General features: G+C 43.2%; 1 protein-coding gene across 17 annotated transcripts in view; it reads left to right on the top strand.

The window, feature by feature from the left end:
* Positions 1-1,152: 1,152 nt before the first annotated feature.
* The window catches only part of celf6 (CUGBP Elav-like family member 6), a 131,051-nt gene continuing 108,078 nt past the window's right edge, over positions 1,153-24,125 (top strand). For 10 of the 17 annotated variants that reach the window (XM_071894320.2, XM_071894307.2, XM_071894321.2 and 7 more), the window contains exons 1-2: positions 1,207-1,357; positions 11,839-11,921. In XM_071894320.2, the coding sequence (XP_071750421.1) occupies positions 1,213-1,357; positions 11,839-11,921 (228 nt within the window). In that variant the 5' untranslated portion in view covers positions 1,207-1,212. Of the gene's footprint in view, positions 1,358-11,838; positions 11,922-24,125 lie in introns of all 17 variants that reach the window. The other 7 variants (XM_071894314.2, XM_071894311.2, XM_071894312.2 and 4 more) reach the window with 2 other exon arrangements.

Genomic DNA, 24,125 nt, shown 5'->3' on the forward strand with positions numbered 1-24,125 from the left:
TATATGCTGTAGTGTTTTGAAGTACAGCTCTTCATGCATAACAAGGCAGGTGACTTCAACTGGAGGACCAGCTGACCCCGACCTCTGTTCTCCAGAGGTCAAGAAAAGAGAATTTCCCTACGATCAATAAAATATCACATTATAGTAACATAAATAACTGTAAACTGAGTGTGTGTGTGTGTGCTCTGGATTCCAGGGACCAGGATTAAAAGCCCCTGCTATAGAGAGCATTTCTACAGTAGTTCATTACACCAGTGGTTTTCATGCCTGGTCCTCGGGACCCAGAAGCCTGCTGGTTTTCAATCAAGGACTGTTTTACACCTGGGACACCAGGTGAATGCAATTAACTACCTGGTGGGAAAGAAAATCATCAGCATTCTGGATCCCAAGAACCAGGATTTAAAACCATTGCTTTACAGCATCAAAGCATCTGCTATGGTACAAGCCTAATTCAGCCTGATTCACTTACTGGTACTACATAGAACCCCCCACCCCCCACCCCCCCATACACACACACCCTGCAACAAAAATAACATTCATTGACATAGGCAGGAGTAGCAGCACGTTTGCCTTCTTTGTCCCGTTTAAATGTCCCAAGCTTTCCCCTCTACACAAATGTTTGGATTCTCACTCCGCCCTGTGGGGCCCTCGGCCGTTCTACTCTCTGATTGGCTAAAGCCGGGCTCATTATGCAAATTAGGAAGTGGGCGGCGCCTAGTCCGAAGCCTACGAGCTGACGTCACGGGCAGAGTGGCAGCTGATGGAGGGGGTGGCGGAGGGGGGAGTGAAACAGATTGAGAACGGCTACAAGAATGGAAACACATAAAGCATAAGAAAAATAAATAAGGCTAATTCCAAACAAAGGGGGGTTAGGCTATAGAGGGGAAGAAGAAGAAGAGGAGAGAGGAGAGTAGGGAGGGAGAAACGGACGAGGAGTGGGGAGAGAGGAAGATATAAGGGAGGGGGGGGGACTGTGCACTGTGCAGTTGACTACAGAGAGAGAGAGAGAGGGAAAAGGAGGGAGAGAGAGAGAGAGAGAGAGAGAGAGAGAGAGAGAGAGAGAAGAGAGAGAGAGAGAGCGAGCAGCCGCCGGCCCATTGAGGAAAGATGGCTACAGTCACTGCAAACGGAGTGCAGCAAGAGAATGGATTCAGCACCACGAACAGCGCCGGCAGGATGAACGGGCTTACCATCGGCCAGAACACCATTCCAATGAAGGACCACGACGCCATCAAGCTTTTCATCGGACAGATTCCCAGAAACCTGGAGGAAAAAGACCTGAAACCCCTGTTTGAGGAATTCGGGAAGATATACGAACTCACTGTACTGAAAGACAGGTTTACGGGAATGCATAAAGGTCGGTTTTTTTTTGGTATCTTTACTTTGGTATTCCTTTCTAAAAAATAAATAAAAAAAAACATGCCTTTTCAGTGTTGGGTTAGAGAGTATGAAAAGTGTGTTAATTTGCAGATGTTTGGGACAGAGTGGGAGTCCCTTCGTGGCAGAGCGTTGCTGATTTTACACACACACGCACACACACACACGCGCACGCACACATACACACACACACACACACACACACACACACACACGCATACACATACACACACACACACACACACACACACACACATACATACACACATGCACACGCACAGCACACGTGGGAGTGGATGTGGGTTGCGAGTGCAGGGTTAATTGTCACCGTGTCCAGCCCATCCACGTGAATACTACTGCTGAAAATGCCTTTGTGTGTTTACATTGACTATCATGTGCTGAGCATCCCAGTTAAGGGGGCGGGACAGGCACGCACTCGATGTTCCATATTTCTGCAGCTGCAGAAATTTCTTCACAATAAAATACGCCTGTATTAGCTTTCTCCATCACAATGGAGTCCATTAACTGTAGACGGCCAAATAGAAATAAATGCTTTCAGGAGAGAGGAGAATGCAAACCGCTATCAGGCAATCACCAATGGTGATTAAGGTGGTGTTGGCATGCTGCTTTGACCTTTGAGAAGGCTAATATGTACTTTTCGGACGTCATTAGCTGTGGAAAATAACTATTTACATGGCAGTACGTATTGTAGTGCTGCTCCGGAGGCGGGCTGCAGTCAGGAAGTACAAAGCAGGATAATAGTAGAGGCTGAGATCCAGCATGCAGCCTCTTCTCCAGTCTGCTCTTTTCATCCCCGTCCCCTCATTGTCCAAAACGACCAGGATCAGTGTTCACTTAGTAATTAGCCAGACAGGCCACAGATGATCAGGGGTCGATCACTTGTAATGATAGTTTAGCCAGTTTTAGAGGAAGCCAAAATGTCACTGTTGTATATTTGAGACTAGGTTTGAGGTAGTGCAACTGGATCTTTTAGCTCCAAAATGAAGTCAAAGTCGGGTTTGGATCCAGACAACTTTATTGTTATTATTACCATATAAGCAAAACCCTAGGCTGTCTTTCTTTCTTTGCATAATTTCTGTTACATTTTTTAACCTGTAATGCAGAATTAATTGCAGTGGAGTAAGTAGGCTACTATTTTAATGTAATGACATAGTTTTGAAAGGCAACTGCTTAGTTGTCATTGCATGTTTTACTATTGTTTGTTAACAATCTGTCTTGTATTACACTATTAGTTTTATTCGAGTTACATAATTGTTATTATTATTTATTTTTAATTAATTAATTATTATTATTATTATTATTATTATATTGCTGTTGTTGTAAGCTTTTTTATTTTTTACACATGAACTTCAATGGGATGAAATTTAAAATCAGGTCACAGTCCCAGCAATAATTATCTCATCATAAGGCATGCAGATTGTATACTATATGCAAGTTAGAGCCTGTTTATTACCTTATTATCAGCTAAAGTCAAGTACTGTATGGAATAATAATAATAATAATTACAATTACTATCATTGTGATATAGCTGATGGCTATTGGTATTGTTTTTAGATAGTAGATCATCATGCTTTAATTTTAAATTTAATTTTAAATCACACACACACACACACACACACACACACACATGCACAAACTTCAGTGAGATGAAATCCAAAATCAGGTCACAGTCCAAGCAAAAATCCTCTTCATAAGGCATGCAGATTGTGTAAGATATGTAAATGAGTGCCTACAGTTCATGATCTTATTATCAGCTAAAGTTGAGCGCTCTTGTGGAAGAAATGAGTGTAGGCTCAGCGTTCCTGTCCTCTCAGCTTCCCTGTGTGTGTGTGTGTGTGTGTGTGCGCGTGTGTGTGTGTGTGCGTGTGTGTGTGTGTGTGTGCAGCCTGAAGGTCTCCATGCACCACCTGTTCCTCCAGCTATCAGTCACCGCTGCTCTACCTGCTCCCCCTCTCTGGCGTGTTTCTCTTTGGAGCCCGATGATCGATTAAAACAATATTTCTGATGTTCGTGTTGTTTACGCCTGTCCTCGACCATCCCTGAATGTCAACACTCTGGGGGCTGTTTGCCTCGGGAAGGATAATCCTGTTCCAAAGCCAGACTGTATGCCCATTCAAATCATCATCCGCCAAGGCCACTCTGATGTATGCATTATGCCCACTTCATCCCGTGTGACATTCAAAGTCACTTTGGGAGCGCAGGCGTGCACTTTTAATAAGATTTCACCAATGCATTATATGGATGAGTTTTTCTCATTGGCCACTCACCTGTGAAGTATACCAACCATGTTCATGTCCCTTGCCGCGTTGATGTGCGAGACCTGTAGACTGAAGCAAGAAAGTAGAAGACTAAGAAAATGAGATTAGTGTCGCTAACAAAAGGGAAGTGAGTATAGTGTATGTTCAGCTGCATAGTTCAAGGAGAGTGGTTTAAAACGTGATTGAAGGCAGATTTTGAAACGAAAGAAAAGCAGTACAACAAAGCTGAGAGCCACTATTGTAGGGGAGTTGAAGGTAAAGCAAATTATTAACTGTGAGAGTTCTTTGCAACACCAAACAATATAAATATTCAATCAATATTAAACAATATGAATTTTGGTGTTTGCAAAACACCGAGGTATGTTCAGTACAGTAGTCTTCCATATCATCAGTTAGACTTTATTTGGATAATCTATATGATCCTGCATCAGCATCGGTTTGAGTCCAGCCATACTGTTACACATCTCCTTCCTCTATTACCTGTCTGTCTTTATTCTACTATATCTTGTATTATATTCTACTAAATTAGATGTGGATTAAAGCTTTAATTTGCCAGTGTGTTCTTCTGAAAAATAGTCCTTGAAGCTACTTGTACTCGTTTGTTAACTAATACTTCTAAGGTTGAGAAATTCAACCATGAGAGTTGCACAGTGGTTGGAGGGCACGCCTTCAGATTGAGAGTTTGTGGTTTCATTTCCCAGTTGGATCATGGCTTAACATCATCAGGTTACCCTCGGTGTAAGGTCCTGCCAGTGAGTGTTCTGCCCAGCGTTCTGGGTTTACATGTAGGTAGAGATAATTAGAAACACCATTCAGTGTGTAGACACTTCAGCAATCGAAGGCACTTAACCCCCAACTGCTTCGCCACCCTGGGACGTACCTCCCGTTTCTTAAAGAGGATTTCTAAACCTCTGTAATGGTTTTCGGTTTGCTGGTGTTTCACTAATTCATCATATGTGTCTCAAAAAACGTACCAATGAGTGTTACGACTGTCTGTAAACACTAGCAATAGTAGTATAGTGGTTGTGAGTCTCACCACAATCTGGGGTTTTAGAACACTGTTTTTGTCCGTAGAGTATGCGTTGCAAAGTGCTTTGGAAACTAGTTTGTGTTCTGTTTGGTTCACAAAATTGCATAATACGTCCATGGATAGTGGCAAGCTATTTATGTCAAAGGCCCAGGAGGCGCCGAATGTTTTAACATTATCACAAATTCAATCAACCTTTTATCATAAACAGCAACACACACATTTTTCACAACAGAGAGGGAGAGGAGTGGAAGAGGATATAATCAGCTTGGCTCCATGATCCCAAAAACATAAAGTTCATAAAGATTCGGTGCAGTGCCATAAATTTAGCTGGACTACTTCTTTGAAATCCTTGTTTTAGATTAGTTTGTGCTTTAAAAAGATTAGATCTGTTTTAGATAGATGACTCATATGCTTGTTGGCATCAGTTATTCAACCATACCTAATGGATGATTTGCAGCACTACCTTTTTCACAGCCCTAGCCCTGTGACACAGAATTGCACCATAATTACGGATTTAAGGGCAGATCAAAATATGTCATATTTGCTCATGACTAATTCATGCGGATTGTAGTGCATCCGTTTGAACAGATGTTATGTGCGTTGTGAATTCTTAGTTTGGGCTTTTACTGAATCTCTAGGGACTAGCATGGATAACTTTGGGGAATTGTTTAGTTTATATTTTCCTGGGGAATTTTCTGCATTCCAGTGGGTGATTGTAGCTGTATGCTGATGCACATTTAGGGGGATTTTATCCCATCTATTTCTTTTAACAGATGGTTATACCCTGTCTTGTAGTTGTCAGACACTGCTGCCTTTAATGGTGGTTTGATAGTTTGTGTGTCGTCAGGGAGCCTTATACGGAGAGCGGGATGACTTGACACTATTGGCGGGCACGGTGCTCGTCAGTGTGTGGTGCAGCCAGGTCGTGCTGTTTAACATCCATCATTTCGCTGAGCACTACATTATCATAATACTTAGTGTCAGTGCGAGAACACATGCATTGTTCAGACATGCTGAATGTTGGTGGGGGGCAAATCTTTTGCGTGAGTAGCGTTATCTATCAATCCGTCTCCGGTGCTGAGAGGAGGGACTCTGAGCTGCACCACACAGCCAGGAGGAAGAGATACAAAGAGTTGTTAAATATCCTCATCCATTCTCCTCTCCTCGGTAGGTCCATGCAGTGTAATCGGCTATAAATAGCCTGCCAAATTGACATAAAAAACCCTCTTAGGCATTGAAACGTCAAAAGAAAAGCACAATGTGACACTAATATCTAATTGCAAATGACTCAAGAGAATGGAACAGCAAATCCTTGAAACTGCCTTTGTCAATTCTTAGACTCCTTTGTTGTTTTCTGTGATATTCAACCCCATTGCTCTTTTTAAAATAGTTGTAGTAATGGCCACTAGGAGTTTGGGATCCTTGGCTGAGTTGGGTTTTATCTACAGTACGCATGTCACAGTGGGAGTGTTGGACAGTGATTGACAGTTTGTCTAAGTTGAGTGACAGGTGTAGGTTAAGTCTACAGATGACCTCTTTGATCATTAGAAAGAGACTGTGTGGGAGTCAGACAGCCAACTGCTTCTGGAACAGCCTGCTCCAAATGTGGATGGATGGATGGACAGAAAGATAGATAGGTAGATAGATAGGCACATACATGCATTGCCTACATACATATACCTACACACATACGTACTCGCATGACTCATAAAATCCTGAGGGAATATTGGGGGTAATATAGCAACACGGAGCTGTAGCTGGATTCTCACATTATATCGGTCTCAGTACCCATGAAAGGGTCAGGCTGTCACATTCAGTAGCATCCAGTTGTTTTCCATAATTTGTGCACCTAGACATGTGAACACTTGTAATCGTTTTTGGAAATTAATTTGCATTCTTTTCTCAGTTTAATGAACATTCCTGAATCAGACGCATGTGAGGAGACTGAAGGAGAGCAAATTGCTCATGAGTCATGAATTCATTGCTAATGAATTGAAATTTTATACAAATTTGCTCTGGAGTTTTTTTCAATTACAGGTACCTGATGCCTTAAAAAACACAATTTACTGTCATTTAGTTAATGCCTGGATGCATGCAATAGTGAGCGCATTCTAATTTCCATTTTAAAACAAATTGTTAGAAGAAGAAGGGAAAAGTTCCTTATGCAATTACCCGAAACGTGTGCTGCAAACCTAAAGACACATTTCACATTTACAGCTCTCTCTTTTGAGCCAGTTTTCCGGGCTTACATTTTCATTTGCCATAAACATAATTTGTTGAACTTTTGTTCCTCTGTGAAATTATAGTGTGCTAAATTGTCTGTGATTACCAAAGGATTATTTTCACTCCACTTAACCTCCTCATCACAGGAAACCACCAGTCCTGCGTAGAACCTCCAGCAAACAGTTTGCTTCCCCCTAACTTCACCACTTTATCCTCTTCTTCATACCCATTAAAGACCTGCAACTTTTGAGCATTTTTTTTTGTCAGTTACATAGTTTTAAGCATATTTCTATTGTGCAAGTTATTTCCTGAAAATAATAAGTACGTCTTTGGCATCAGAACAATATTAACACACATGCATTGGTTTTCTTTGATATAAGTATTAAATCTAAAGTGTTTGCATGATTGCATGTATTTCCAGGAGGATAATAATGCGAGAGATGCAACTCGATTAAATGGATTACTTGATTATGGATATAATCCTATGACTGTTAGTCAACTTAAAATATCTTTAGTTGACAGCCCTATCCCACTACCAGCTGGCACGTCCCCGTTACCTCCCCTCAACCAATATCATTGTGCCTCTCCTCATGTTCACCAAGCTGAATGTTTGTCTGTTCCACATCTTGCTCCTCAATCACCGACTTCCCCTGGGCTCAAGGTGTCCCCTGAGCCAGCGCTGTATTGGATATGAAGCTTTCATAAAGTCCTGCCAATTCCCCACGGCCATGAGGGACTTATAGGGGCCTACCTGAGGCAGCCATGCGGGCGGCCTGAATATTAAAGGCTACACTGCAAAAAACGTCCATTTTAACAAGTCATTTAATCTGATTGTCAGTCTTTAAATATCTTTTTTTTTTAGAGCGACTGAAAAAATCTGTCAGTGGGGTGAGATAACATCGCTTGTTTCAAACCCAGTTTCAACTGTTTTGAGAGTTGAGGGAATATATCTTGAAATAAGGCAGATCACTCCACTTGTTTCAAGTTGATATCACTTGATTTAAGGAAATTCTTGAATCGAGTTAAGATGCTTCAGAAACAAGCGATATTATCTCCACTGACAGAGACACTGTGTCTAAAGACTTAACACAAGATGAAATGACTTGCTAAGACGGACATTTTTTGCAATGTATCTTTCATCAAGAGTTCTGGGACAGTCCCATGCTCCTTTCCAGGAAGGCCAGCAGTCAAATCAATCTCTACTGATAATAAACTTCGCCTGACAAAAGCAGCATAGTTGCATCACTTTGTGCCCTGATTTGTGGCCGGGACATTTTTAAACTCATACTAAATCGTGCGATGAAATCTTATCGAGACGTACAGTAAACTGCTGGGCGGCGTGTGAATGACTGGGTGAAAAATAAAAAGGGGCAGGGCCGTGGCAGCAGAGTGGCAGCGACCCTCTACCGCTCCCATAAGCCTTTGCTAGGACGCGTCCCCCAGGAGGGCCCCCCGCTCATGTCCCGCAGTTTTGTAATGTCAGACAGGATGAAGAGTGTTTCCCCAGGCGCCCAAACTTTTTTCTGCTTTGCTGTGTGGCACGCTGTTTCATCAGTGTCGTTTAGGTGATTTTTCCTCTTGAGTAACTGCCTAGTTGTGGAGGTGGGTGAAGGTTGTCGTGAAAGGGAGCTCTCTTGGCCGGGCGCCAGAGTGCATTGCTCTGTTTCGGGGGGTGATGGGTGCTATGTGCTGTGTGCCGCGTGCCGTGTATCGTGTGTGTGTGTGTGTGTGTGTGTGTGTGAGCGTGTCTCTTCTCCCATGGGACGCCTTGGCAGCAGGTGTGACATGTAGTAATGGGAAATTATGCTGCACAGTGCAAAAACTCTTCCGAACGGGGTCACCCACTGTCAACTCTGCCGAGCGCGTAACAGAACAACCACTCACCCTTTAATGAAAGCTGTCACATTTTTGTTAGGGCCAGACTTATTGATGCATATTCATACTGTTTTGCTGGATTTTCCAACTTTGAGAAAAGTCTCCAGAGATGTGAGAGGTTACAGTTTGAGGGCTCATCACCAGAGGTTTTTAATTACTTGGCTGCTCCAAAAAATGCATACTGGTTGACTTTTTCCTGTGCTCGGTTCGATAATTATGAAAGTGATCATTCATCAAAAAGCGGTATGCAGATTTTGGAGTAATACTAAGGGTGTGCTCTTTAAACAAACACCCCACCTGGGGTGGCAGAGCATTTTCCATCACCGCCCCCTTCCTTTTCCTTCTGGAGCTCTCTACATTAAAAAACTCAGACTCACTCCCCTCCAAAAGAGCTCTTGAATCCCACTTGATAAAAGCTACATTTTACTTTCTAATACCACACCTGCTCTTAGGCCTATATATATATATATATATATATATTATATTTTCTTATAATATTTAATTTTGCTTTATCCAACTGAACTGGAAAAAGTGACAAAAGGAGATCTCTTACCAAAATCTTACAAGGTGTTGAAAGCCATGGCAAATTATCACCAGGGTCACAAACACTTTATCATGATAAATAGGAGAGGGGTTCAAAGATATAGTGAATCTGATCTGAAGGGAGGTTCTCCATGTCCAAGTCAATATAGTATTGTCATATTTTGTAGAAAGTTTTGCTATTATTTCTCAACCAGTATGTTATTTTCTCCAAGGGTATGGAACTATTAACTTCAGAGAGCCACATTTCCAATTGTCAGCAGAGTATCTGACTTCCATTTTAATGTAATTCATTTTTTGGCAATAGCTTGTTTCAGTAAGCTTTATATGATAGCCATGCCTACGATTAGAATTACTTTAGTGAAATTTCCCAGTAGGCAAATCTCAGGATCCATTTGGAACCTCATGGATTTTAGAAGTGGATGCTAGGAATGTTTCTTCTGCTGAGGCACATCTAAAGAAAAGCGGTGAGTTCAGTTTGTGCAATCTGAATGGGCTTACATATGGCTGATGGAGAAAGCTAAAGTGGGTCTTGTGTTAGTCTTTGATGTGCTTCTTTTTAATCTGCTATATGACTTGTCCCCTTGATCTTTACATGATAGACTTTTACATTTCAGGCATTTAGCATAATGGGTGCTAGACTAGAGCATGCTTAAATTCCCAGATCATCAACATTACAAGGAACCAACAGTTTGCTTTGCTGAATACGTTTTTTTTTTTTTTCCCACGGCGCAGCCGAGGGCATAACGCTGAAAATTCAAGTCAGGCAGTCAGGCAGTCAGTCACTCAGCAACGCTTAGTGAGATGTAGCTTGGGGAGGTGGCCTCTAGAGGGCGTCTCTGACTAAGAGATGGCCCCGAGTCTCTTGACAGTGTAAACAAATCTAGGCTATAACCAGGGAGTCAGTTTCGGAAATGAATTTGACGACGCAACGCACACTCCGGTTCTGAAACAATAAATACAGAGCAGTACCGGTGGTTGTACCTGTTTTAGGAGCTTAAACTACTGTCTCGGTTCGTTTTATGACCAAAGTTTTCCGGTTGGGCGGTGTTTGGACCTTCGGGCCAATCACAGTGCTTAAAAACGGAAAACTCCACTCAACCGGGATGCCGGGCGACATTAAGCAAACGCACAATCAAATGACAAGCAGACAGTTTACTCTGAGCCGCGGAGCTGACAGGTTCCATCTTCAAGTGTTGTGAAAATGTCGAGACAGAAGAAACTAGACATTCTTTCCTATTTCCAACCCAATGTGAGTGATAAAACAATGTGTTCAAGTGAATTTAACTTGTTTATGAAGTAACACCGTTATGAGCGAAGCTAGGCTACTGTATTCCTGCCGTTAAACCGTCAACAATTCTGTCAGTTTTCCGCCGGATCAGTTTGGCCGCAGCTAGTGCAATTCAACACACGCGCCGTGGGCCTGGACAGGATCTACTTGTATGCTCTGTTGAAGTCACTCACAATTCCAGCATTTTTTTTGCTAATGTCCTGCATTCCCTTACTGTTTTACACCACTGTCGATCGGTTTCTACTGCTTTTATCACACTATGATATATTTGCTATTTTACCGCCATCTTAACGTTAGTTGTTTTACAAAGTAGGCTAAATATTTTAAATAAGCACTGTCTAAATTTTGCAAGGTTTATTTAAAATTAAAATTTAAGCCTTAATTGTGTAAAGTCAAGCTTTATTTTCCATTTTATTTTATAGCTGGCGGAAGCGTCTTGCTTTGGTTTGTCTGTTGGCTTGAATGGGTTGTGACCTAATACGTCCATGGTTGTGACTGACTGACGGCGGATCCTGACCACAGAGAACATTAGCTGTTGGTAGAAAGATTTATTTTGGCATGGAAACATGAAAATTTGACACATAGTGACCCAGAAGCGGTATCTTGTCTCTTCTTGTTTACAAGCAGAGACCGGATTCCTGAATGGGTGCATTAATATGAAACAGTGAACGGAACTTCTTTCAAAATGTAAAAGTTTCTAGCCTGATATTAGCGTTCTGAAGCAACTTTGCAAAACGCGATTGGTAGCTTCTCATTCACAGTGATGGATTAGCTTTATCGACTGAATTAGAAGTCTGTTGTTTTCTATGCCGTGTGGAATTGAATGGGAGTGAATGAGCCCATGAGGTATGGAAAAAAATGATTTAAAGACATCTTTAATCGTGGTGCATGCACGTAAAAACTGTCACAATTAACATCAATGGGATGGAAAATGAAAAAAAAATGAGCAAAAACTCACATCACACTGGAATTGTCCTTTAAGACCATAAAGTACCCTTTGTTACTATAAACTTACTTTATAGTACCGCTATACAGAACCAATACACATTAAATATAGTGTTCCTTTAAAAGTGGGCATAAATTCTCTACCACATTATTATCGTCATCGTCATCGTCATCATCATCATCATCATCATCATTAATATTATTATTATTGGTGTGTGTGGTGAAGCTGTTGTCTGGTGAAGTAAGCCCATGTTTCTCCTGTCTCCCTGCTACTGTAGGATGTGCCTTTCTAACATACTGTGCCAGAGAGTCAGCACTGAAGGCCCAGAGCGCCCTCCATGAACAGAAGACTCTGCCAGGGGTAAGTGCCCCCGATCTGCCCTCTGTCATAGGCTAAAGCCCCCGGGCCCCCCGCCTGGCAGGGGAACCTGCATTAACATAGGAACCATATCACACACACACACACACACACACACACACACATACACACAGTTGGAGACATATACATTCAGAGACACATGCAGGTACACATGCACACATACATGCATGCAGACACACACACACAGAAACAGAATAACACACACATACTTTCTAGTCACTTTCTCTCACACTCTTTCTCTTGCACTCTCTCTCATACACACATAGTCTCTCTCTCTCTCTGTCTCTCTCTCTCTCACACATACACACACGCACACACACACACACAGACATACTAAAAGAGTGTGAGCGGCCTATCTCACCTTGCAGTGTCTTATTACACTAATCACCCCGGCGGAGATATTTGATAAGCGCTCCTTCATAACAGCTCGTGCCGTCCTTCCCCTGTCCTCTCACAATATGGCTGCCGCAGACACTAATTGCCTTGAGGAATCCCACTCTCATTATCACATATAATCAAACAATAAGTATAAACAATCATTTTTACCATGTATATCACCATCTGGTGTTTTTGTTTTAATTCTCTCCTGTGTTTTTTTTTCTTTTTTTTCTTTTTTTCCCCTTTGTGTCTTCTATCGTTTGCCGGCGGCGGGCGGGTAACTTTTTCAATTAAAATAATGTCCTCTTCAAACGACGGAGGTAAAAACGTACCCGGTGGTTCGCTCTTAAGCCCACCCGGGAGGAGACCCTCAATCTGGGATGAACGTGAGCTTGTGGTGTCTATCTGGACTTAATGTGGGGGAAGGGGGGGTGGGGGGGGGGTCGACTCTCGCATCAGGGGAATTATCGGAGGTGTGATTGAATTACGCCCGTGGGCCCCAAAGGAGGAGAAGCCCCTTCGCCACGTCTCAAGATACCCTCCCTGGTTGGGGCTTCAATCAGAGCCTCGGGGTATCCATCTAAATCTCCAGGGAGGGAGAGAGTGATAGAGAGAGACAGAAAGAGAAAAGGAGGGGGGGGGGGGGGGGGGGGTTGGTGGGGGGGGGTTGAGACAGGGGGTGGGAGAAGGAGAAAGAGAAGAGATAGGGGAAAAGGAGGCTTAGTTAAGAGAGGTGGAGGGGGGAGGCAGAGGTGGTTGATGGAGCTGGGGGCTTTTTATTGTTCCTCAGCGTTGGGTTAATAAGTTGTTTGCACTGCAGTGGATATCCCAGGTACTTCGCTGAGCGTTAGGCACACCGGCGCGCCGCGGCGATACAGTCCCCGGGAGACGGGGGCTCCCCGCCTCGTTAACGCCCCCCCACAGCTTCATAACGAGACGATTGTCATGATGGCCCTGTATAGGTGTTGCTGCCTTTATTGCCCTTCTGGAGGGACATTCCTATTTGTCCTCCATCTAGAAAGGGGTAATGGCATGTTCTATGGGGTTTGGGTAAACATTTCCCCTGAACAGCTCCCAGCGAGGGGTCAGTCCGCCAATCTCAGGCTGAGCACGTCCTGCATACAGAGGGCTAATAAAGATGTTCTCTCATTCTGCTTATGTGTGTGTCTATGTGTGTGTGTGAGAGAGAGGGAGAGAGAGGGAGAGCGAGAGAGAGCTGGCACCTCTGGACAAGCCTCATTGTCGTTGTTGTCATGGCCTGATGGTTTGAGATGCTCCGTTGTATAATGCTGCCATTCCGGTGGCTTCTCCACAGAGCGTTGCGGGCATGATTGTGCAGTCTGGTTGCAGCAAACCGCCTCTGACTGTCAGGCAACCTAAATGCACCAACCTGAAAATGAAGAGTTTTGTTCCAATGAGATATATTTTTGAAATATGAACTCCTTCTCTCGCAAGATGATATATCAAACAAAACAAAAAAAAACAAACTGTGGTACTTTTGTAGAAGATAGTACGTAATGTATGGGGTGGACAAAATAATGGAAACACCACTTAAAAAAGGAAATTTGAAGTAAGTAGAAGACGATTACAAACACACAGGCAAGTCATATTAAATTGAATCCCAATTCGGAGTGTGTGGCAGCTTTAAAAGAGATCTGACAATCACCAATTTATATGCAAGTTTTTAAAAGCAACATGGGACATGTAACAGAGTTCCAAAGAGGCCAAATAGTCAGCGCCTGAAGAAAAGGTGCATCAGATCACAAAAACTGTTAAATAATTTAACATTGCAAGGGGAAAGTCATGGCAGCATATGCCAAACACAGGTAAACAGCACTGGCACAGAGGAACAGTGGTCCCAAGCGGAAGCTCACCGACAGACACGATAGATGGATATACAGACATGTAACAGGATAGTTGCTAAACACCACAAAACTACAGCCTCAAACATTATGACAGAATTGAATCAACACCTCTATAACACAATCTCAACAAAAACGGATGAATCGTGTTTCACCCTTTCTCCTACCCCCAAACAGGGTTACATTTGGAGAAAGCCAAGTGATGCCCTCAAACCGCAATGTCTGCTGCAACATGGTGGTGGATCTGTAATGTATAGACAGCCGTCTCATGGGAGTCATTAGGTCAGATGGTTTGCATGGTCATATAACGGCCAAGCAACATGAGGCCATTTTACAAGACCATGTGCATCTTATGGTGCAAGCACTGTTCCCTGATGATGTTCCCCTATTCCAAGATGATAATGCCCCCACAGGCATTGCTAAACAAATGCAAGAGGGGTTTCATGGACACCAGGATAAAGTTAAATGCTTTCCATGGCCTCCCTAATCACCAGATTAAAACGTCATTGAACCTTTATGAGAAGCTCTAGAGCGCAGAGTGTGAAGTAGATTTCCACCTCCTTTATCCCTCAAAGAGCTGGAGGCTTTCCTCCTTGAAGAAAGGTCCAGTATCCCTCCACACACAGTTCAGGACCTGGATGACAGCTTTCTAAGGAGGATGGATGAAGCTGTTCTGAAGGCGAAGGGTGGCCCTGCTCCTATATTCCTATATACTCTTATATTCAGGTGTTTCTGTTATTTTGTCCATCTCCTGTAAGTCCTTGGTTCACAAAATGATGACACTTTCAGAAGGATAACACTAGTACATACTAAGTTACAGTCATTGAATGGTGAATTTCTCGGGGGAAACTTTTTTTTTTCCCTCCCCAAAATGGATATATAGCATTTTAGAAAAGAATCAATTCAAATGGAGCATCTCGTCCTTTGAAAAATAAAACTATTCAAACCAAATAATCAAGGAGGTGGGGGAATAACCTGCGCATGAACTGGATGAATTATTGTCGTGATGACTGTGGTGTGGGACAGACAAAGCAGGGAGGCCAGAGCAATGTGGCCAAGGCCCGCTTTGAACTGATCTGAACTCATCTGTCACGAGGAGAATAGCCTTTATAGGGCAGAGAGGGGGGAATGATAAGAGCTTCCCAAGTCTTTGTCCTTTTTATAAAGTGCCAACATGTTTCCATTTTTGTTGTCTGTCTGTCGCAGGAGGGCTTGCTGGAGCTCGGCTGGGAGAGAACAAGAGAGACAGAGAGAGAGAGAGAGAAAGAGAGAGAGAGAGGGACAGACAGACTGACAGAATGAGAGTATTAAGACAACTAACACAAGTGTGCACTGTGCAGTTGACTACAGAGAGGAGGAAAAAGAACGAGGGAAAGAGAGAGCAAGATAGGAGGATGGAGAAAACACGAGTAAGACAGAGAGTATTGTAAAAACCCATAGTGCAATTCATTGAAACTACTGTAACTCATGTCTAACCATGAAATCAATCTGTATAGACGTCTTTGCCAGTTTCAAGTTACATTTGCTAGGTATTAACTTCTTAACTTGTAAGCATGAGTTCATGAGTTGTGACTGGATTTTATGAGTTTGTTGTGAGAGAGAGAGACAGACAGAGAGGAGGCAGGGACGGGTGTGTGTGTGTGTGCGCGCGCTCTCAGCAGGAAGCCTCGCCTCGCGCTGTCATCTCCAGATTGGCTGTGAATCTTAAATTTGCCACAATTCTGATTCCTTCATTGACTAAATCTCTTAATGCGTGTACCACATTTGAATTGCCATGAGGGAATCCTGCTCTGTCTGTTTTGGCTGAAGCAAGCTTTGTTTACATTGTTTGATTAATTGCATGTAAAGAGCATAATGAGCTCTTGATGTCCTGTGCATCAAATCCCACTGCTACAGTTTGTAGAGTAAATGTAATCGGAGATTCAGCCTCCTGCCCTTGGTGCGCTCATAGTGCTGTTGTGTTTACGTGCGCATTCAGCATATTCCCCAATGTAGGGCAGCGTGGTGCTGTATTTGGACAGGTTAGGTCATGCCTGTGAATGATTTCTCCCTGGATCCGATTAATCCCCCGTACCTTTACACACAGACCTGTGCCAAATAGTAGTTTGTGAACAATGCTTAGCATTTCCTTTAACCTACATCAGGACAATTTGTGTAGAGTCAGGTAAGATGTTGATCACAGAAAGATGCTTTCCTTCGATTGTCTAAACTTTCTGGTACTCACTGTATTGTCCTATTTGCAAGTGTCACCATTTGGCACAAAATACTGTTAATAGTGTTTGCAAATACTATTTGTACCAAGTCTGCTTTATACTCAGGCACCAAAATGTTTTTTCCACTGTTTGCCAAATGGCCTCCCAACATGCTGCTATTGCAGCCTGGAATCTTCAAATGAATCCTGCTCTCTCCTTTCAGGGCCGTGCCGCTTTCTCCTCTCAGGCCAATTAGCTCTTGGTGTGCGCATGTAACAAGCATGCTAATTGGGCGCTACTGAAGCCCAAAAGCCAATTAAAGTTTTCTAGGAAAAAAAGATCCAGCTTCTCTTTGTCTCTCATTCACTTGTGCTCTCTTCCTCTTCCTACCCTCCCCCAGCTCTCTTCTCCAGCCTAATCCTTCTCTCTCCCACTCTCTTTTTCGGCTCCTCTCTCCCTGTTTCTCCTCCACACTCTCTCTTTGTCTCTCGCTCTCTCTGGAGTATGCCGAGTGTGTCTGTTGGGGTGGCGCCACAGCCTCATACTTGTCATTTCATCATACGCCGGGGTGTCTGTGGAGAGATCCACATTTCTTGGTTTCTGAGTGAGAGTACCATCAGCACCTGACCCCTTTATTGATAACGAGGCAGCCAAGCGCAACAGTGAAGAGAGGAGAGAAAAAAGTTACCAACCCGTACTTTCAGAAGTGTTTCTCCTCAAATTTGAAAGGGTAAGCTTGAAGGCTTCTGCTTCCACTAAACTGAGTAGCAAAATGTCAGGGTTGCAGCTCCTTTTTCTTTTTTCATCTCTTGCAATTTGTTATTTATTTTTTTTTCTTCTTCTGCGAGTGAAAGGCGCAGAAAATTGACTTCAGCATGTGTCACACAGAAATGGGTCAGGGGGAGATTGTGCAATATCAGTATTGGGTGTCACTAAGCACACTGCCATGGACCAGTGCATCCGGGTTCTTGACTCTCTCCCTGCATCACACCACAGATGCTGCCACCGCAGACCTGCCATATGTCTTTGTCTGTGTCTCAGAGCATGCTGGGAAAAAGCAACCAGCAGAAGATGCTTCCCCTCATCGTTTTTACTCTCCTCAAATCACACACGCTTTACATATACAGTGTGTTTGCATGCATACCCAAAAGAAAAAACAAATATTAGTAAGTGTAAATGCACTCAAAAAGCTGTTGGTATTTTTTACTCTTTGTTATTCTAGGCCTATGTTGACTGAAAAGTCAACATAGGCCTAGTATAATAAGGAAAAGCCCAAGGGAAGTTATGGGGGAGTGGGGTGGTAGGGGGCGCAAGCGCACACATGCGTACAGACACACAACCACATTGACTCACTCAAATACACACACTCACTGACACACACACACATGTGCACACACATGCCTATAATCCCTTCTTTTATTCCGCTTTATCTCTAAAACGCGTTAATTGATATATTTAGTGGCGGGGGCCTCGTCGAGAGGATTCCAGGTGGGGGTTGTGTGTGTTCGGCGCTGCGTCACGGCGTCTTATCAGAGGACATACTGAGCCCCTCTCCAGCGGGTCCACTCCTGGACAGGCACGCCGCAGCTTAAACTAATTACTCAGGCCACACAGGGCCCTTACCCATTCTTTTAAGGGACAAATTGTGTTCTGTTGCCGGTCAATTTGTCCTCCGTGCCAGATTTGTCAACCTCCAGTGCCCACGAGCGGTTGCCGTTATGAAAAAAAAAAAGAGGCCTGGGCACCGGACGTGAGACCTCTGCTAAGGCTCCCCCCGCTCTCCTCACCATCAATTACGTCTATATCATTTTCTTTCTGCTGCCCGCTTTAGAGAAGAAATTAAAAAGGGCCATTGTTTTTCTTATCCCCCTGGGATGAAAGCATTTACTACGCCGCTGCACCGTGCACGGCCATCCTGCCGATTAGGGAGTGAATGGAATCACAATCGAGGGATGCACTCGGCATTGTCTCCTATTATGTGGCTGGTGGCCCTGAATATTGTGCAGAAATTAATTTCGTTCCATCTGATGGGATTTTCAACCTTGGAGAGTGCGAAATGTTAATCCTGGCAGGCGGGCAGGCGGGCATCGTGGCGCGCCTGGCTTTTTTACTAGCGGCTCCAGAGAGGGCGCAAACATAGTTCATTTTGAGACTGCCCTTAACCAGCCCATAAAGATGGCAGGCCAGAGGCACCGGACAGATGAGAAGGAGAGATAGTGCTTTTTTAAAGGCCGCAGGGCAGGAGAGTTTTAGTGTACAGAGGACAGCGAAAACCAAACCCATTTGTCCTCTCGATCTCAAACACGTACAGCAATACAACAGACTGTTCATGTGAAAGAGAATAGGATCTCAGTTTAATGAAAGATAGATAGATAGATGGACAAAGCTGTAGTTACACAGAGAAAGCAAGGGAAGAGTTTTCTAAAATGAAATATCCAAAATTTGAAAAAGTGTAGCCTACTCTTGCAAAATTCAGTAGTCAGTGGCGGGAGGGTGGTAAAGAGATGAGAGAGACCATCCCATAGGTTCACAGGTTTATTTCAGGTGTGTACTGTCAAAATGTCTTTGAGCAAGAAACTGAACCCGTATCAACTACACAAAATGACTGATAGCACAAAATTTTAAAACAAATCATAAAACTTTTTAGAGGATAGTAGATAATTTAAGTCCTCGATTGACAGAATGATAAAACTTTGGCAGACTGGGGACCTTCTACATTTTAGAAATATTGAATGATGAACCTCAGGTAATGATCTTTGGAAATGATCTCTTGAAACGAAGATGAGAGCTAGCCTCATTGGGTAGGTTTTTTGTTTTAATATGTGGTGAAAGCCTGTACGCTGGGCTCCAGCGCCTTCACACCCTTCCTCCACGTCGACACGCTCGCTATCTTTCCCTCGCTGACAGGTGCAGTCGGACTCCGCCGGTGCATGCTCTCCTGCGCTAATTTATCCGCTTCTTTAGCTGTAATGAGGCAGAACTGGTAAATGTGGGGACAGCATTGTTAACATTGCTGCTTCACTGGGATAGAGGAGAAGGCTTGACAAATAGTGGAGAAGGATGGAAATGAGGCCTGTGTGCTGTCATACCTCCAAGAATGATGGTGTTAGTCTGTTACTCTGTAGGCTGGGTTCCTGTCTTAGTTAGGCTGCACGCTGGAATGTGACATTTCTTCAACCAATTAAGCATCAAAGTTCCAGTCCACGTCACTTTAGAAGATCAGGCTACTCGCAAAAAGCAGCTGGAAAGTAAAAAAAAAACACAACTTTGATGCTGGATTTTCAACTCAATCATCTAAAATGGTGTGGGATAGCCTAATTGGGGCCAAATCTGGTCCAGTTAAACCATATTCCACGCAATTTGAGAAGATCAGGGTCAACATCTTCCTTTATAGTTGTGTTCATAAGCTGTCCAAGAGAGCACAAATCTTAAAAGAGTTGTCTGTCAGCTGTGCTTGAAGGCAACTTCGGTGGTTAATTGGCTCCAAAAAAAAATCAATAGTGCCTGTCCGGCCTTAGTGAGTCTTTTTTTATCCTCTGTCTATCCGAGATATTTCTGAGCAAGCATGTTCTTTTCAAGCAAAGTCCTGCTTCACATTCACACAGCTCCATCCAGTCACACCTGGGAGCTGCCCAGTACAACCACAGTCTTCTGCTGGCCACTGAGCAGCTCCACTTGAGCAATTAGGGGTTAAGTACCTTGCTTAAGGACATTCTGAAGGTGAGGAGAGCGTCACATTGACTTCTCTGTTCTGGGACTTATCTCTAAGATAGTCTCCCACTCCGTCCCTCTCTTCCTTTTCTCTCCACCTCCTCTTCACTCTCAAAAACTGTGTAATTTTCAACAGATCTGTCCATCTAGTTTGGGAGCACACATCTTGTGTTACTTAAAGCGCAACATTTGTGTCAGTCAAAACACACATTGACAGCACGTTAACGTCTATTAACACGCGTGCTAAAAGTAACACAAAAAGTCCCTTAACAGACAGCTCTGTTGAGAACTCCTTCTTGAGTCTTTCCTTTTCTCCCTCCCCTGTACTTTTCCCCTCTTTCCTTTTCCCTCTCTTTCCTTTCCTTTCCTTTCTCTTCCCTTGCTTTGCTTCCCTTTCCCTTAATTCCCCTCCAACCTAAAGTGCCGCTGCCCGACTCTCTGCCTCCCTGTCAGGTAAGTCAGTCGCCCATCATTGGAATTCACAGCACACAGTGGCAATCACTGAAGACATCAAGGCAATCTGCACGTATTTGTTCAAAGACAAAAAAAAGGGGAAAGAAAACATGATGTTGCTGAGTTCAGCAAATCACTATGGAACGGAGCAGCCAGAGTTATCAAACACAGCAGTTAATCACACATGGACAAGCGTAAACCTTGTGCTGATTCAAAAACGATCTACACACACAGTACACACGTCCATGGCCGCGTTCATATATGCATGTATACAGACACACACACACATACACACACACAAATACACACTGGGGTCCTTGGAGGCATCCCAGGGGACTACTGGAAAATATGTGACTGCACTTTGTGTGTGTGTGTGTGTGTGTTTTATTTATATAAATAGTCCAGTTACCTATTTCCCAGTAGTCACGGACCCCTGGCTGTCCCTGGACCCCATTTTGAGAACCAGTGGTGTAGTGAAACGCGACTTACCTCCCTGAACTACTCCACTGAGAAGATTTGCGACCAGGGTTCTGCCTTTTGACATCTGGGGGGGGAGAGGGGGAGAGGGAGAAAGAGGGAGAGAGAGAGAGAGAGAGAGAGAGAGAGATATGGCGAGACAGAGAGCAAAAAAAAAAAGAGAGAGCAAGAGCACGAGAGAGGGAGGAGGTAAACTGATGAGTCATCATGAGAGAGAGAGAGCAAGAGAGGAGATGCGTTCTTGCATAATTAACACCAGAGCATCACCAGGACAAACTCCTCCATCAGCGTGTCCAAAGGATTAACTACGCCACGCTCCTCTTATCTCCCCCCTTCCGTTTAAGAAAGAAAATGACCTTGTGCTTGTTTACATGCTGATTAAAGACAGGAGGGAGAGAAGGGGAGAGCGAGAAAGTCAAACTGTAATCAGGAGAGTTTGTTAACTAAAGTATTTTGGTGAAGCGTTCTCAACATATACTGTAGCAGCCGGGGCTGGAGCCACCTGGCAGACTGTGTCACGGCAGCGATGCAAAAACAACCACCCGATGTAGCAGCTAACGAGCAATGAGTGGGCCGGGACAAAAGAGTGTGCGCTTGTGTGTGTTTGTGTGTGAAGGAGGTGTGTGATAAAGAATGTAAGGTGTGTGGGTGGTTGCATTGGGAAGTTTGCCTGTTTTATTGCACTGGGAGGGCTACAGTTTCTGGGCTGTTGTAAGTCTCTGTGTACATTTGTGTGTGTGTGTGTGTGTGTGTGTGTGTGTGAGAGTGTGTGTGTTCTTGTACTTCTATCCTTGTGAGAACGAGTTTGAGTTTTAGACCTGTGGAGAGAAGACATTTGTGCAATTTGACCTAATTTTGGCCAATCCTGGCTGCTTCAAGGTTCTTGTTTGGTTGTTGGTTCTTGGGTTTGGAATTAAAGGTGCTACATGTCGCAATTTTAAACATCAATATATCGTTGTCAAATTATTTATGATATGTTTTTATAATTACCGTAAACAAGTGAGGCCATGATTGAGACAATTGTTAGCCTGTATTTCATGCCGTTGTATTTTTGCCGCTTCTGTTTCTCAAAATGAAGACTATATTTCCCATAAACCCCGGCTCTTCCTGCTTCTTTGGTCAAAGGTTTTCTCTCTTGCTTTACTGAAGAGGATAAACGTGATTTTTCCATCGGCCTTTCACTCGTTCCGTTTGCACTGGAAAAACAGCAGCCCAAGTGCAAATCTTCTCGGCATATGTGTGTGTGTGTGTGTGTGTGATTATGGGTGTGTCTGTGTGTTGTTGGGATCTGTGCTGCTGCTGTGATGAGGAGTTGTTGGTGTTGGGAGTTATGGGAGCCTATTGCACAGCTGTATTTACCTGAACTGTCGTCTCTCCAGGAGCCTGGCTGTCGCTGCACATCTACCTCAACCCGGTGAACCCAGTATCTCTGTCTACAGCCCCCATTATCTCTCTTTCTCTCTCTCTCTCTTACTCTCTCTCTCTCTCTCTCTCTGTCTCTCTCTCTCTCTGCTGTCTTTGTCTCTTTTTCCTTTTCATCGTTTTTCTTTCTTTCCCCATTTTCTCCGTCTAAGTCTCCCTCGATAGCCTTGACACTCTCTGCAATCTCCATTCATGCTTTGTTCTTTCTTTCTTTCTTTCTTTCTTTCTTTCTTTCTTTCTTTCTTTCTGCTGTGCCATCATGTCTCCTCTCTTCCTCAATTCTTCAATATACTGGTCCTTTATCCTGAGCCGCAGACTCAGAGACACAGACAATGACGGAAACTAATAGGAACAGAAAGGTACCGGGGTACAGTGAAGCAAATACAGCAAGAGTAACATAGAAACAATTCAAACCTATATGTCGATACCTCCTCTCTACCTCTTCCTTCCTCTCTTCTGTTTTTTCTTCTTCACTAAAAGGCCTACTGGGCATCTCTTGGGGACATTTTAAATAGGGGTTTAGAAATGTAAAAACAGCATTATCACTTATCTATTTGATGTGAACAAATATTGAATTTACATGCTTTTTCTTCTCTCACCTAATTACCATTTCTGGGGGTTGCCTACTATCGCCTTTAACAAATCAAAGTCAGTGAAACTTTTGTTTTTGTCTTTTTTCCCTAATGTGCAGTGCCACACCCTTGGCATGTTGTGGGCAATACGTAGATATTCCTGGGTTCCTTGCCAGACTCAGCCAAAGCTTTTGGTATATGGATATTCCTTCAGGAAACACTTTACCCATGTATAGAGTCCGTAAATGTAATCAGCAAAGAATAGTATTGAATAACTACTTTCCAAATTACTTCCCAAATTATAGTAATTATCAGTCAGTGGCTGATTATGTTTTGTGTGATCAATTATTTGTATTAATTTAAATTAAAAGATGTACAAACACTGCATGTTAAACAGAAAATTTGGCCAATATCACCCCTGGAGTTAATATTACTTGTACAAATGACATGTTCAGTCAGGCATCAAGATGTACATATAATATAATTGAGTTAATTATAACTCTAAAGGATAAGACAAAAGAAAATTGAAAAAGTAAATACATATTGTAGAAGTGGCATCGCCACCCCCGATCCAGCTCTCCTAGGACGACTACAACTGGGACTCACAGCAAAGTTATTATCTTGCTCGTAGCTGTATTTCAAAACTCTACAATTTGAGATTTTGCTCCAAGTCTTCTAGCAGTACAGCATTCCAGACATGTTATATCTAAAAATGATAGTAGCCACTCTCGCTCGGACAGCTTGCGGGGTCTGCACTCTGGTAGGGACACGTCTAAGGTGGAGCTATCATTTATCAGCAACACCTGTGGTAATATGGGGATATATGAAGAGTTTCATTCCAAAATTAGATATCCACCATTTGAAAACACTGTCACCTCCTCCAACAAAATGATGGCTGGTATTAAAGTTAAGTCCATTGTGAGTAACTTTTTAAGTTCAGAGTCATTTAAGACATACTGTATACTCACAAAACAGTTGTTTTTGTGGATAGAATCATCTACTATTTTTGAAATATTGACTGATGAAATTTAGGAAGCACAGTTTTTCTAAAATGGATATATCGCACTTTGGAATGAAACCCTTCATATGTACTGATGATTTCAGATAGATTCTAAGAGA

Source organism: Centroberyx gerrardi, chromosome 1 (genome assembly GCF_048128805.1).
Source record: "Centroberyx gerrardi isolate f3 chromosome 1, fCenGer3.hap1.cur.20231027, whole genome shotgun sequence".
Lineage (NCBI taxonomy): Eukaryota > Metazoa > Chordata > Actinopteri > Beryciformes > Berycidae > Centroberyx > Centroberyx gerrardi.